We start from the raw sequence: 12,500 nt of genomic DNA, 5'->3' as shown, positions 1-12,500 counted from the left end.
CACCAACCGGGACGTAGAGGATAAGGGGTTAAGTTATACTCAGCCCGGCTAAAGACTTTAGGGTAGTGGAGGGTGGATACAGTGACTTACTGTGAATCACGTTTGGGGTGATTAATCGATTGGTTTCACGGCTGATTGATCCCTGCTCTCTCGTCTGTTTGACAGGAAGCTAAACTTTGGTCAGACGAGACGAGATCAATAACCGAGAGAGACACACCATATCTCTCCATCTTTTCCTTTTGTTCCACTCCTCTCTTCTCTTCCATCACTCCTGCCTTCCTCCTCTCTGAGATGTGAAGGACACAGATGGTCAATGGCAGAGGAGTGCCAGGCCCCCTGCCTCAGGAACGCAGTGAAGGGTGTCAGAGGCGTAAGTATACCACAGGGAGAGAGAGGGGGAGTGTGTGTGTGTGTGTGTGTGTGTGTGTGAGAGAGAGAGAGAGAGAGAGAGAGAGAGAGAGAGAGGAGAGAAGAGGAAGCAGAAGTGGGACGCAGCTGGACATCTGAGCAGGCATTTGCCTCTTCAGTTTTACAGTCCAGTGACTGCGGACAGAGACAGGGGGAAGTACTGTGAAGCTGTTCTCCTAGGAAGGGCAATGTTGTGGTTCCTACACCAGAGTGGGAGAGAGAGAGGTGGGGGGTAGAGGTTGAGAGAGGGGGGGAGAGAAAGAGAGAGACTGCAAAGACAGCAGAACAGAGAGAGCGAGTGCGAGAGAGAAAACATTAGGAGCCATGCAGGATATTTGGACCGCACATCATGCATTAAGAGATTAGAAAATATTAGGTGCATCTTGATTCACCCGGGAGTAATATTTATAGTGCAACATGACACCTGATGTCTCCCAGTGAGGAGTGTCTACTGCCTCTGCTCCAGTGATGTGTTCATATAAGCAAGCAGTATACTGTAGGGTACAGTACACACTCACACACACTCTCACACACACACACACACAGAAACATTTGGTGGTTTGTGCCTCTTTGGACAAGTCTATCAAGGCGCTGGAAATCATTCCTCTGCACGACTTTGCTCCCACTAGTCCGGCCGACCTCAAGCAGATGGGTCCCCCCTTATGTGCCGTGGTTCTGCCTAACAGGGAGTTTTTTCTTGCCCCTGTTGCCATTGTGCTTGCACTAAGGGGGTTCAGGCTCTGGGCTCTGTAAAGCACCTAGAGACAATTGTATTGTTATGGCACTATATAAATAAAATTTAAGTGAATTGAACAAGACACGTGACGTGATCGCACCCTGCTCCAAGTTCACACTAGACACGTGATCACACCCTGCTCACACACGTGATCACACCCTGCTCACACTAGTCATGTGATCACACCCTGCTCACACTAGTCACGTGATCACACCACACGTGGCCCACATTCAGGTGGCATCTGAGCTGCAGGTTAGAAAATCACGTATCAGCACTTCTCTTCTCTCACTCTCTCTCTATTTGTCTATTCCCCTCCCTGTCCACCTTGCTGTTGCTGCATCTGTTTTTTTCGCTCCATCTCTCTCTTGCCATCCCTCAATCCATCTCTCTCTTTCTCTCTCGGAGTAAATTATTCAGCTGGGCTGCTCTAAACAGGATGTGTGTGTGTGTGTGTTTCTTTCTTTCTGACCCTCTATCCCATCTCCCCTCTGCTCTGCTTAAAGCCTCATCCATAATTAATGTTAACTCTCAGAACTTCAGCCAGAGCATGACTCTCTTCCTCTCTGTGTAACACACACACACACACACACACACACACACACACACACACACACACACACACACACACACACACACACACAAACACCTCTCCTCAACACTTGCAAATTCAGTAACATCATTTTGCTCCCCCTGAATTTTTTCCTCTCTCTCTCTCTCTATCTCTGTCTTTCTTGCATTAGCAGACATTCTGTTGTACACACACTCTGGTACAAAAACACACAAGCATTGATGGCCTAGAGATCACTCAATAGCATGTTCCTATCACAGACTAGTCTGTCAGGAGGAGACTGCTGGCTTGGAGGGCTTTAGTGTTTACCAACTGAGTGAGTGAGTGAGTGAGTGAGTGAGTGAGTGAGTGAGTGAGTGAGTGAGTGGGTGAGTGAGTGAAGGAGTGAGTGAATGACCGACTGAGCGGATGACTGACTGAGTCATTATGGACTTATGTGTGTTTTCATCCTGTATTGTGTGATCCTTTGTATGCCACACAAATACTTACCGAGGCATGCAAATACACACAAAGAGGCCCTGTAAACTTGCATATACACATATATAAACATCTTACACACACACACACACACACACACACACACACGCACAGACATTTACCCTTAAATCACATAAACACAGGCAGAAGGCTTAGTCTTGTAAATACACATTCAGTTTATTACCAATTAACAGATTATAGTTCATCAGACTCTGACATTTACTGTTCGGTTTAAAACATTCGTTTTTTTTTACAATCCCGTTTTATCCATGAAAGAAAGAAAAAATGAATCCGTTTATAACAACTATACAAAGACAGTGTAGATAGGTACAGTAATAAGTTACGTAAAAAGTGTTCTTACTTTGAGTCAATGCAAATTTGAATGACAACAAAAAAACAGCTCAGAATGACTGTCAACAACATGTGCGTCCAATGGTGGTCACAGGCCTGCTCCATGTGGGCATGTGTGTGTGTGTGTGTGTGTGTGTGTGTCACCGGCCGAGCTGTGTGTAGATGATATGTCTGTCTTAGCTGATGGCAAAAGCATGTGACATACGGTGTATGTGTGTGCGTGTGCGTGTGCGTGTGCGTGTGCGTGTGCGTGTGCGTGTGTGTGTGTGTGTGTACAGGCCTGTCCCACCAGTGTTGACTTGGATACGCGAGCGTCTGTGGACATGCACTAAAGTGCTAGTATTCAAAAGGCATGCAGATCTTTTTTATTTTTCATCGCCTCATGGACAGTGGCAGAGGCCTGCTCCAGTATCAGCTGCTCCCTGGGTTGCCTTCCAAATTATGCATAAAGTTTCTAATCCCTCCAATCCCAATCCCAATCCCAATCCTAATCTCAGCCCTTAATGCCACTTTGGGCTAGTGTTACGGAGCCAGACGTGATGAGAGTTCACAGCCTGGAGACCACTTGTTGATAACGTGGACTAGAAGTACAACGAAAATGAATGCCAGCAGGACTTTGCCACAGATATTTCTGTAAATCCCCCTGCACTTTTAGTCAAAGACCATCAAGCTCTTGCTTTCAGGTGATATTTGTGTTGCTTTATACATTTCAAATGTCGGAAATGCTATGATCATTCCCACCCACATACTGTATAGTCCACCTGCAACCATAGTTGCCTCCAGACAGATGTGTGGACGTACGTCTGGCTACATTAAACTTAAGGTGGCTAATCACGTCACCCCTGATCCTCACCTGTGTAGGACTCCATATTCAGCTCTTTCGTTGGTAGTTTTGGGTACCCAGATGGCATCCGGGCCAGAGCCAAAACCCGGCCCAAAATCGGCAGAGGTCTGGGATAACCTTACATCCGTACGGTGGTTGGTTGACATCATGTTTCTCTGCAGAAAGCAGAAGGGCTCGACTGAAGCAGTCACTCACTCTAGCCACCAAATGTAGCTGCTTCTCAATGCAGCAATTAGCGACTAAAATGCACCGTAGACTCCCCCACCCTCCCCAGTGGCAATAGTGCTTGTCTTCCCCAGGTCCTCTCTCAGGTTGACCTTGAGTGCTGCTGAGGACCCTCTGGCTTGTAGGTCGGTGTCATTTCCATTCAAGCTATGAAAGCCATGAGCAGCAAGGGGGTGACCGTCTGGAGAGGCTCCAGATAATAAAATAGCTTCACTTATGTATTTACAGGTGGGAGTGATAGCAACATCACAGATAGCACCTGACCTGACGGAACTTGAGCAGAACCCGGGGAATAACTAGGCTAGGTCTGGGTCAAATACGTGCCAGGATCAGTGGCTATCTGAAAAGTGGTGTGTGTGTGTGTGTGTGTGCATACAACATTATCAGCTGGGGGTATGCATGTGTAAACGAGTGATGCTTGAGGTGGAAATAAAAATATTTCTTGTTACAGTTACTGTGACTTTGCTCTTAGAGCATCTGAAACAAAAATTTCTGTAAATGTGACTTAAATATATAAATATATTCATATATGTATTGCATACATATATACACACATTAACACACAGACATGTGCCGCAACTGAGAACTCAGGTGTGAGCAGGCACCTGTGAAGGAAGAGTTGTATTTTTTGTTTTTGTTTGTTTGCTTGTTTTCACTTCTTCCCTCTTGTAGTTTTGCATTGGTACATTCCATTCAGGGTCATTGAGTTCTGTTGGAAATTCTGGAACTCTGTCCTTATTGGTTAGCTGGTGCTTGTGGTCATCTCAAAGAGCTTGGTTTGAATTGGGGAGTGTGTTTGTGTGTGTGTGTGTGTTGGGTGGGAGGGGAGGTATGATCTTGAGGACAGGCTGGAAAAGGGTAAGTTAAGGGGCAAAGAGATGGCATAACAGAGAAGAGGAGAGATAAGAAGAGAAGAGGTTGCAAAAGAAAACCGAGGTAGAGAGATGTAGGATGAGGAGCAGGACGGAGGCTGGATGGCAAAAGGCCCACATCCCCACAGTCTCTCACTGTTGCTCTTCTTTCGGTATCTCTTAACTTCTGGTCTGTGTTTCTCTCTCTCTCTCTCTCTCTCTCTCTCTCTCTATCTCTCTATCTCTCTCTCTCTCACTTCCCATCCTCAAGCAGGGTGTGGCTCCAGACTAGGTTCCTCCAGCTCGGGGATGGTTTGGGTGGGAAAGCGGAACCTTTGAGTGGCTGCGCTGCGCCACGTGGGGGAAGAGTTAGGGGAGCGCGCGGCCCAACGGGATGGGGGCCGGCGGTTGGCAGGACGGGCGGGGCGCTGGAAACACGCCTCCAGGGGCGGGGCTACTGGAGAACGAGGGAGGTCCTGTCATGTGGGGAAAAGGAGAGAGAGACAGATTAGTCACAGTAGGCAAGTGGAAAATGAGCATGTGTGTGTGCGGGTGTTTGTGTGTGTGTTATTATTTGAGGTGGAATCTAAGGTAGAATTACTGTACAAAACTGCAAAGAAACCATTTAATTTCCTTTGTCTTTTCCAAAATCCCATTTCGACATGTACTGCAGTCTCTAATAGAGAGATAATCTATTATACTGCAATTTATACTGTCCTACTGTACAGTCAGCCTGTGCTTATTTGACCTACATGTCACTTTATTAAATCATTTTAAATATTTATTCTTGACTGTGTCTGAGAAGTTATGTACATGTGATGTAAATGCAACGTCAAGTACATGCAACCACAGTTAACATTTTATTAGGCCATATTCTAATAGGCCACGTCTTTTGAATTAAAGGCATTACTGTTCTTGCTGAAGCTGAGCTTGTCATTTATTTTTTTACAAGTAAAATTGGAAAGTGTGCCTTGTGCCTTGTGAAGTGAATAAAAAAAGTGAAATTATTTTTGCTCGTATTAAGTGCAACTGACGGTTTTGCTCAGGTGTGTGTTTGCATGTTGATGTCCAAGACAGGTGTTAGCTGAGTGTTTCAGCAGATGTGTGTGAGTGGACGTGTGTGTGTGTGTGTTTGTGTCCATCTTTTTCTGAAGTGAGACCCTATATGTGTGATCCGACCGCCTGACCTCCTTCTGACTCGCCGATAATGTTGGTTATAAGTAGCCCATGTCCGGACCCGCCGGCTCCTTCAGACACAGCATAACCTAATCCAGGAAGGAGGCTAATCTTGTCATGCTAAAAATACAGCTGCCACCACCACTGAACGTGCAGCAGGAAGACAGAGAGCACCCTAATCTGATAACGGGCTAATCGGCTAGCATGCTAATGCGCTAAATGTGTGCAAGAAGAGACACTTTGGCAGGCAGTCAGGTTCTCTGACTGCTAAGCTAAACAGTCCTGACTGCGAGCTGCTCTTTCTCTGGTGTTTTTCTCCTCAGGGATCATGGTGAATTTACCACTGAAATGTCAAGGTACATGTCTTTGTCCATGTCTTTGTCTTTATTTCCTCTACTGTGCAACCGGCCCATACTCGATTTATTTCAGTTCCGTTTAGATGAATTATAAATGATAGCCATACAGCCTTGTCAACAAAGTTGCTCATAAATTATTCCTTACACTGGTGACCTGTAAATACATCCTGTATGGAGTCAATTACATTCAAGGCAGGAATGTCACCTTGATACATCTATTCTTATAAATGATGCTTTCGTACTCACTGCTGAATGACAAGGTTTCAGAATAGCACTCTTAAGTCCATGGCAGTGGCTGTTTTATGTTTTACAGAACATGTGTGTGTGTGTGTGTGTGTGTGTGTGTGTGTGTGTGTGTGTGTGTGTGTGTGTGTGTGTGTGTGTGTGTTTGTTGAGTGGTGTATGAGTTTGTTCTCCGCAATGGAGAAGTTGTTAACAAGAGATAATGAGAGCTCCACAAGGCTTCTTTAAGCAGAAGCTAGCAGTCGTCTCCTCTCACCCTCACTTCAACAAATCAGACTTAGACAATATATCTGGGCCACTTTTGACCACATTTCAGAGCCAACGGGTCAGCTTTTGCTTTTCAGTAACGACCCCTGGTAGTTATCTAGGAGTGTGATCACTTGGATGAACACACGTTTCACCTGTTCACAATAGCATCAGATATGGTGGCCAGATTTGTTGTGGAGTGAACTATTCTCTAAAAATAAGTACACTTAGATGTAGAGTTCACACACAGAGTAAGCCCTATACATTACCAAGTTCAACTGTGATGCAGAACCTGTGGACTTCTTTGAAACGTATTCAAAAGGGCAGACAGTGTAAAACAAACAAATAAACTGATTTTCATGACCCGGCGTAGACATGAGTACGAGACGGAGGAGAGGAACAGCCATGAAGCAGCCATGGGGGACATCCATGTGGGGATGGATGTGTCACGAGTGAGTGAGCCAGCCAAGCAAAGGGTTAAAAAACCTGCCACCCTGCTGAGATGCACATTTGCAAACACACACTCAGAGCCACTTGTGGTGTCTCAGTGGCATGCAACACACACACACACACACACACACACACACACACACACACACACACACACACACACACACACACACACAAAACAGTATCCTTTCACTCACTTACACACACACACAAACACACACATTAGTGTGCTAGGGTGATTGGCAAGGTTTTTTAACATAGACATTTTGTGGTAAAACTCTGTAAAGTGATACTCAAACATTCTCATATAGACAGACACTCACTAGAAAGAGAAACATAACCAGAATATATGATGAATATGATTGATGAATGTTATCGTGTGGCAGATCCAGTCCAGGTTAGTGCGAGAGAGACAGATAGAGAGAGAGAGAGAGCTGTGATAGAAACTTAATGGACAACCGTGCATGCGAAAGAACACAGTATAACAGTATGACCATATCAACACACACACACACCCCAAAACATACTCAAGAAACTAGACTATACTCGATAATACTCTGCAGCCAGTGGACCTAATGGAGACACAAGGTGATTTATGATTAATCCACACCCCTCATGGGCATAACAACCAGAGGAAGCAACCAAACCAGCCACTGAATCACATGTTTTCACATCTATTTATCAAAACAGCAACGTGACCTTTCCACAAAGGTCAGAGGTCACAACCTCTGTTTTTTTTTTTTTAAACCCTACATTAGCTGGTGGATTTCTTCTGGGTGTTATTATCCCATCTGAGGTGGCAAAGTGCCCACTATAGACTCACAATGAGTGCAGAAGAAGACAAATACTCACACACACACACTCACACACACACACACACACACACACACACACACACACACACACACACACACACACACACACACACACAGTAATTCCTGAAGATAAAATATCATCTGTGTTCCTGTACTGTTCTTGTGTGGTGGAGCTATGTGTTGAGAAGTGCTCGTTTGACAGATGAAACCTGTGTGTTGGGTGGAGGTGGGGTCAGGGGTCTTATGTAGGACAGGAGGATCATGGGAACTTACAGCGCGGCTGCGTTTACAGGTCCCAGGGTGTGGTTAGTAAGACAGTGTGGTTCTGGAGCACAGCGCCACATAGGGGAGGGAGGAGGAAGAGACAACAGTTATGGATTCTCATCAATAACAGGAGGTCACAGCCACATACACACACACACCTCTCTCTCCTACACACACACACACACACACACTTCTCTCTCTCGTACAAACACACACACACTCATAATGCAACAGCAGCAGAGCCAGTTCAGTTAGAGGAATCTGTCTCACCATCGTGTCATTTGTTTCCTGTGCGGTAGACTGTAAAATGGGTTAGCTGGAGGGAAGGGGGGGGGGGGGGGGGGGGGGGGGGGGTATTATTTAATTGCCTACATCATCCATCTGGGGGAGATGTGCTCTGGAGGTGGGCGGGGGGGGGGGGGGGGGTTGGTGGAGAGAAGGAAGTCAGGTCTCAGCCATCCATACATATCTACCTCTCCGTATTGCTACAGCCTACTGCATGCCCTGATCAGAAGAGGATCCACCAGGTCTGTGCCCGGTCGGTGCTAAGTCTCTGCCGGGTCGGTGCTCGGTCTGTGCCAGATACAGGCCATGTCCATTTAAGACCTAGATGCTGCATGGGTGTAGCGTATAACATAGCTGTGTATTCTTGGCAAATGAATAACATCAATACCTTTCCCAGAATGAAGCCTTACACCTCAACTCTCCATTGCTCCCCAATAGATAACACACTCCATTCTCCATGTGATCATCCGAACACTCTGAGCGACTCTGTGAAATCTCTGATGATAACCATATGTTTACCGCCTTGTCTGAAACAAGAGAAACACTTAGTGATAGAAGTGTCTGCTAATCTATTAAAATGGCATATACTGTATCTTACTGTTTAAATAACAATGGTTTGCTTAGCTATCTCAATCATAATTGCTCCCGGAGCATCAAGCTTTCACTATGCTTTAAATGGCTTTTGCATACTGCACAAAGCATTAGGTATTAACTACTTCTGGGCATTACAGCCTCAACACTCAATTTAATTCTACTGTCACAAACACCATTGTAGTCACAACACGTGTGTCTATGCAGATGCAGACAGTAAATCCTGTGTCTAGTTTACAATAAATCTCTCTAGATTAATGTATTGGCCCCCAGTGCTGACCCAGTTTTGAGTGATGGGCACCCCAGTGATTGGGCTCAGAGCATGGGTCCTCCAGATGGATGCTGTGTAAGGGAGATGGGAAAACAGCAAAGGGAAGGTGGGGGGGGGGGGGGGGTTGTCATAGTTACACACCCTGTCCACGGTGCAGAGGGGCAATACAGCGCCATGGCGATAAAATAAAAATAAAAAAACAAACTCAGGCAAACATGAAAGATTGATGAGGATATAGCAGGTCAACATTACATCATCACTCTTCGTGCTTTTCCATGCTGTCATTGATTGGTCGTCTGACTCATGGTCTGTGGTTTGTGTTTCTCTGTGTGTGTATTTTGTATGTGCTGTATATGAGTGTCGTAAATGTGTGTGTGTGTGTGTGTGTTTGTTAGTGTAAGTGTGCATGTATTCATTTCTGTGACCTTGTGTGTGTGTCCTTGTGTTTCCAGGCCCGATGTTTTTGCGTCTCTGCATGTATGTGCATGCATGTCTCATTAAGTAGCATTGCCTTTTCAGTGGTTTGCACTAACATCTCACCTCCAAACATCCAGCCTTGTCCCCAGTGTCTGTGGCTCTGCCGTCCCTGCCATGAGCTACCTGCGCTGGGCCCACAGCGACCACCTGCAGCCTCCTCTCCTCGCGGGTGCTCTGCTCCTGGAGCCTCCTGTTGAGCAGCCTAGCTGCGTTCTCCGCTAGCGTGTGCCCTGGAGGCGCGGACAGGTCCTGCCGAATGCTTGTCACCTCCCCGCACTGTGTCTCTATGATGACCAGCTGCTGCACTGGGCTCGGGGAGCGCCCTCGTGGTACCACGCCTCTAAGGAGCTCCTGAACTGCCCCCCCTCCACCCCCTGCCGTGCACTTAGGGTCCGATCCAGCAGGGGGCACCGTGTTCTCACAACCTGCAGTGGCCTGTTGAGGTTTGGCCCTGCTGGGGGAGCGGGTGAACTTCCCCCCCGTGAGCTCCAGGGGCGTGTGGTCAATGATGTTGAAGAGGCTGGACAGGCCGTCGTTAATGGTGGTGTGCACGGGGCTGTCGCGAGTGGTGGTGGAGCGTGCCCAGGCCGACTCACTGTTGCCTTTCTGAGGCGTGGAGGTTGGCGTTGGTGTTCTACTGGGCCCTCCCGTCCCAGCGGCACCCGAATTCGTACCCCCTCCCCCGCCCCCTGGCACGCCCCCACCCACGGGCTCGGTCTTGCCCGTGCTGGCGGGCTTCCTCTGAAGTTTTGGGGAGCCGTATTTCGGGGAGCAGCAGGGCCTCTCAAACTTAGCCTGTCCGGGGGGCACGTACTGGGGCCGCCGGAGGGTGCGTGAGGGGGAGGAGACGGGTGTGGACCCGCCCCCCTTGGGTGTGAGGCAGCGGTGGGGGCTGCTGGTGAGAGCCCGCAGGGCATCTGTCTGGAGACCCACACTCACCACATGGCACGTCTGCGTTCCCCGCGAGGTAAAGCCGCTGGTCTGGCACGCCGAGTCGCGCAGCGACGGCAGGGGTCGCTCGGGCAGCGGAGCGTGAGGCGGCGGGCGGATGGCGTTGCACACGGAGAAGGCCACCTCCTTCATGTCATCGCTCAGGTTGAGCTCCAATGCCGCCGCCGCTGCCGCTGCGTAACCCCCACCACCTCCGCTCACCCACCTGGCCCCTCCGAACATCTCCTCCGCCACGCCCCCACCTCCGTCTTTGCCCCTTGTGGGGCTGTGCAGCACCCGCACACCAAAGTGCTCCGCCGCGGCTCCGGGGGAGGGTTGGGCCGGTGCCGGCTGAAAGTGCTCGGGGCTGCTCAGTGTGCTGGTGGTGAGTGTGGCGCTGGTGGTGAGGAACCACGAGCCCGGCTGAAATGGGTCGGCAGTGGGGTCAGTGGGCCGGCGGGCATCCCCCCAAGCCTCCAGAGCGGGGGCGAGAGGGGGCTGCAGAGGCGGCTGCCCCAGTAGGGTGAGGGGGCCTGGAATAGGGCAGGAGGCGCTCAGGGCGCTGGCCAGCTCCCAGCCTTTACTGTTGAACTCCTCGATGTACTTGAGGTCGTCCGGGGAGAGGGGCGGAGTCACCTCGCCGCGGTGCCGCCCACCACCTCGGTCGCCGAGGTGACTTGCCTTGTCGGGGAGGAAGGGGGAGCTGTCCATCAGGCGCTGGAAGTCGCTCATGGAGCAAACGGACTTGGCCCTGCCATACACACACACACACACACACACACACACACAGAGATGCAGGCACACCACACAAACACACATACAGTAAAAACATGGAGTAAGAACGCTTTCAAAATAACATGCTCATAAATTAATAAATAGAAATGTATATATTTCAAGCCAAGGAGGATATCGCACAAAATCACACAGATTCTTAAACATCTGGCTTTTCAATTCATAAAATGCCTTTTATAATAAATAATCAGACAGTTTTTTGTCACTAGAGTGTACTTATGTCTTTGTCTCACTATGACCGGACCTATTAGCATCTGAACCCCTTCTTCCTAGATAACCTCCTTCCTGCAATCAACATCCCCCCCCTCAGAGGAACTGCTCCTCCACAGGTAAACCTCCACCCCACTGTCTCCCCTTTCTGCTATTACCTATAGGGTGTGATGTTATCACCCCCCGTGTATTCTACCTGACTGAATAGTATAATACAACACCATCCTACAGTCAGGTAGGCCATTCTCTGAGCAACATGCTTAGAGGGTGTCTCCACGCTGAAATAAAATCAAGAAATCCTGACTACGTCTTCTGGTCGGTTCTTCAAGTTTGGGGTGCTCATTAGATTCTATCAAAGCTATAGAGCCTTATAATTATTTTTTACAGTAGACTCAGAGCCTGGTAGGAGGGCAGGGTTGTGGTTCTCTGCCCAATCAGAAAGTTGGTTCTGTACCTGAGGAGGCTCCCACTGGTCGGTTCCTCCTCAGAGTACTCATCTGGCTCCGCCCTTTCAGAGATCTCATTAAGGGCCTGCAAAAGAATACAATCAATCAGACATGCATGGTTGCATACACGCTGTCATATGTCATCCAGCATGCACGCAAAAACACACACACACACACACAAACACACACACACCTCCTTCAGGCAGGGAAACCTCTTCTCGCTCTCGAGCCTAGAGGGTGGTGGCACCTGGGCCTGGCTGGGGGGGTCCAGGGAGAGTGCGTCCAGGAAGAGGCTCTCCCCAGTATGGAGCGGCCTGAGCCGGCCGGCCGGTCCCCTGTCCTCCAGTGTGGCCTCAGAGTCTGAGTGGGAGCGCGGGGAGAGCGGGGACCGAGGGGGCCTGCAGGGGCTCTCCTGGGGGGAGAAGACATGCTGGAGCTCCCCTTCCTTACCCTCTGGTAGGGCCAGCTCTCGCTGCATCTGGGGGGTG

At 48.8% G+C, this 12,500-nt stretch overlaps 1 protein-coding gene across 1 annotated transcript in view; it reads right to left on the bottom strand.

Moving 5' to 3' along the window:
- Window positions 1-4,726: 4,726 nt before the first annotated feature.
- The window catches only part of mtcl1 (microtubule crosslinking factor 1), a gene marked incomplete at both ends in the record, with an annotated part of 60,433 nt that continues 52,659 nt past the window's right edge, over window positions 4,727-12,500 (bottom strand). The window contains 4 exons of the mRNA XM_080836118.1: window positions 4,727-4,936; window positions 9,698-11,315; window positions 12,021-12,097; window positions 12,206-12,490. Coding sequence (XP_080692244.1) covers window positions 4,727-4,936; window positions 9,698-11,315; window positions 12,021-12,097; window positions 12,206-12,490 — 2,190 coding nt within the window. The remainder of the gene's footprint in view (window positions 4,937-9,697; window positions 11,316-12,020; window positions 12,098-12,205; window positions 12,491-12,500) is intronic.

This window comes from Sprattus sprattus, assembly GCF_963457725.1.
Source record: "Sprattus sprattus genome assembly, chromosome: 4".
In the NCBI taxonomy this organism is placed as follows: domain Eukaryota; kingdom Metazoa; phylum Chordata; class Actinopteri; order Clupeiformes; family Clupeidae; genus Sprattus; species Sprattus sprattus.
The sequence above is the reverse complement of the archived record's forward strand: the minus strand, read 5'-3'. Positions and strand labels throughout refer to the sequence as shown.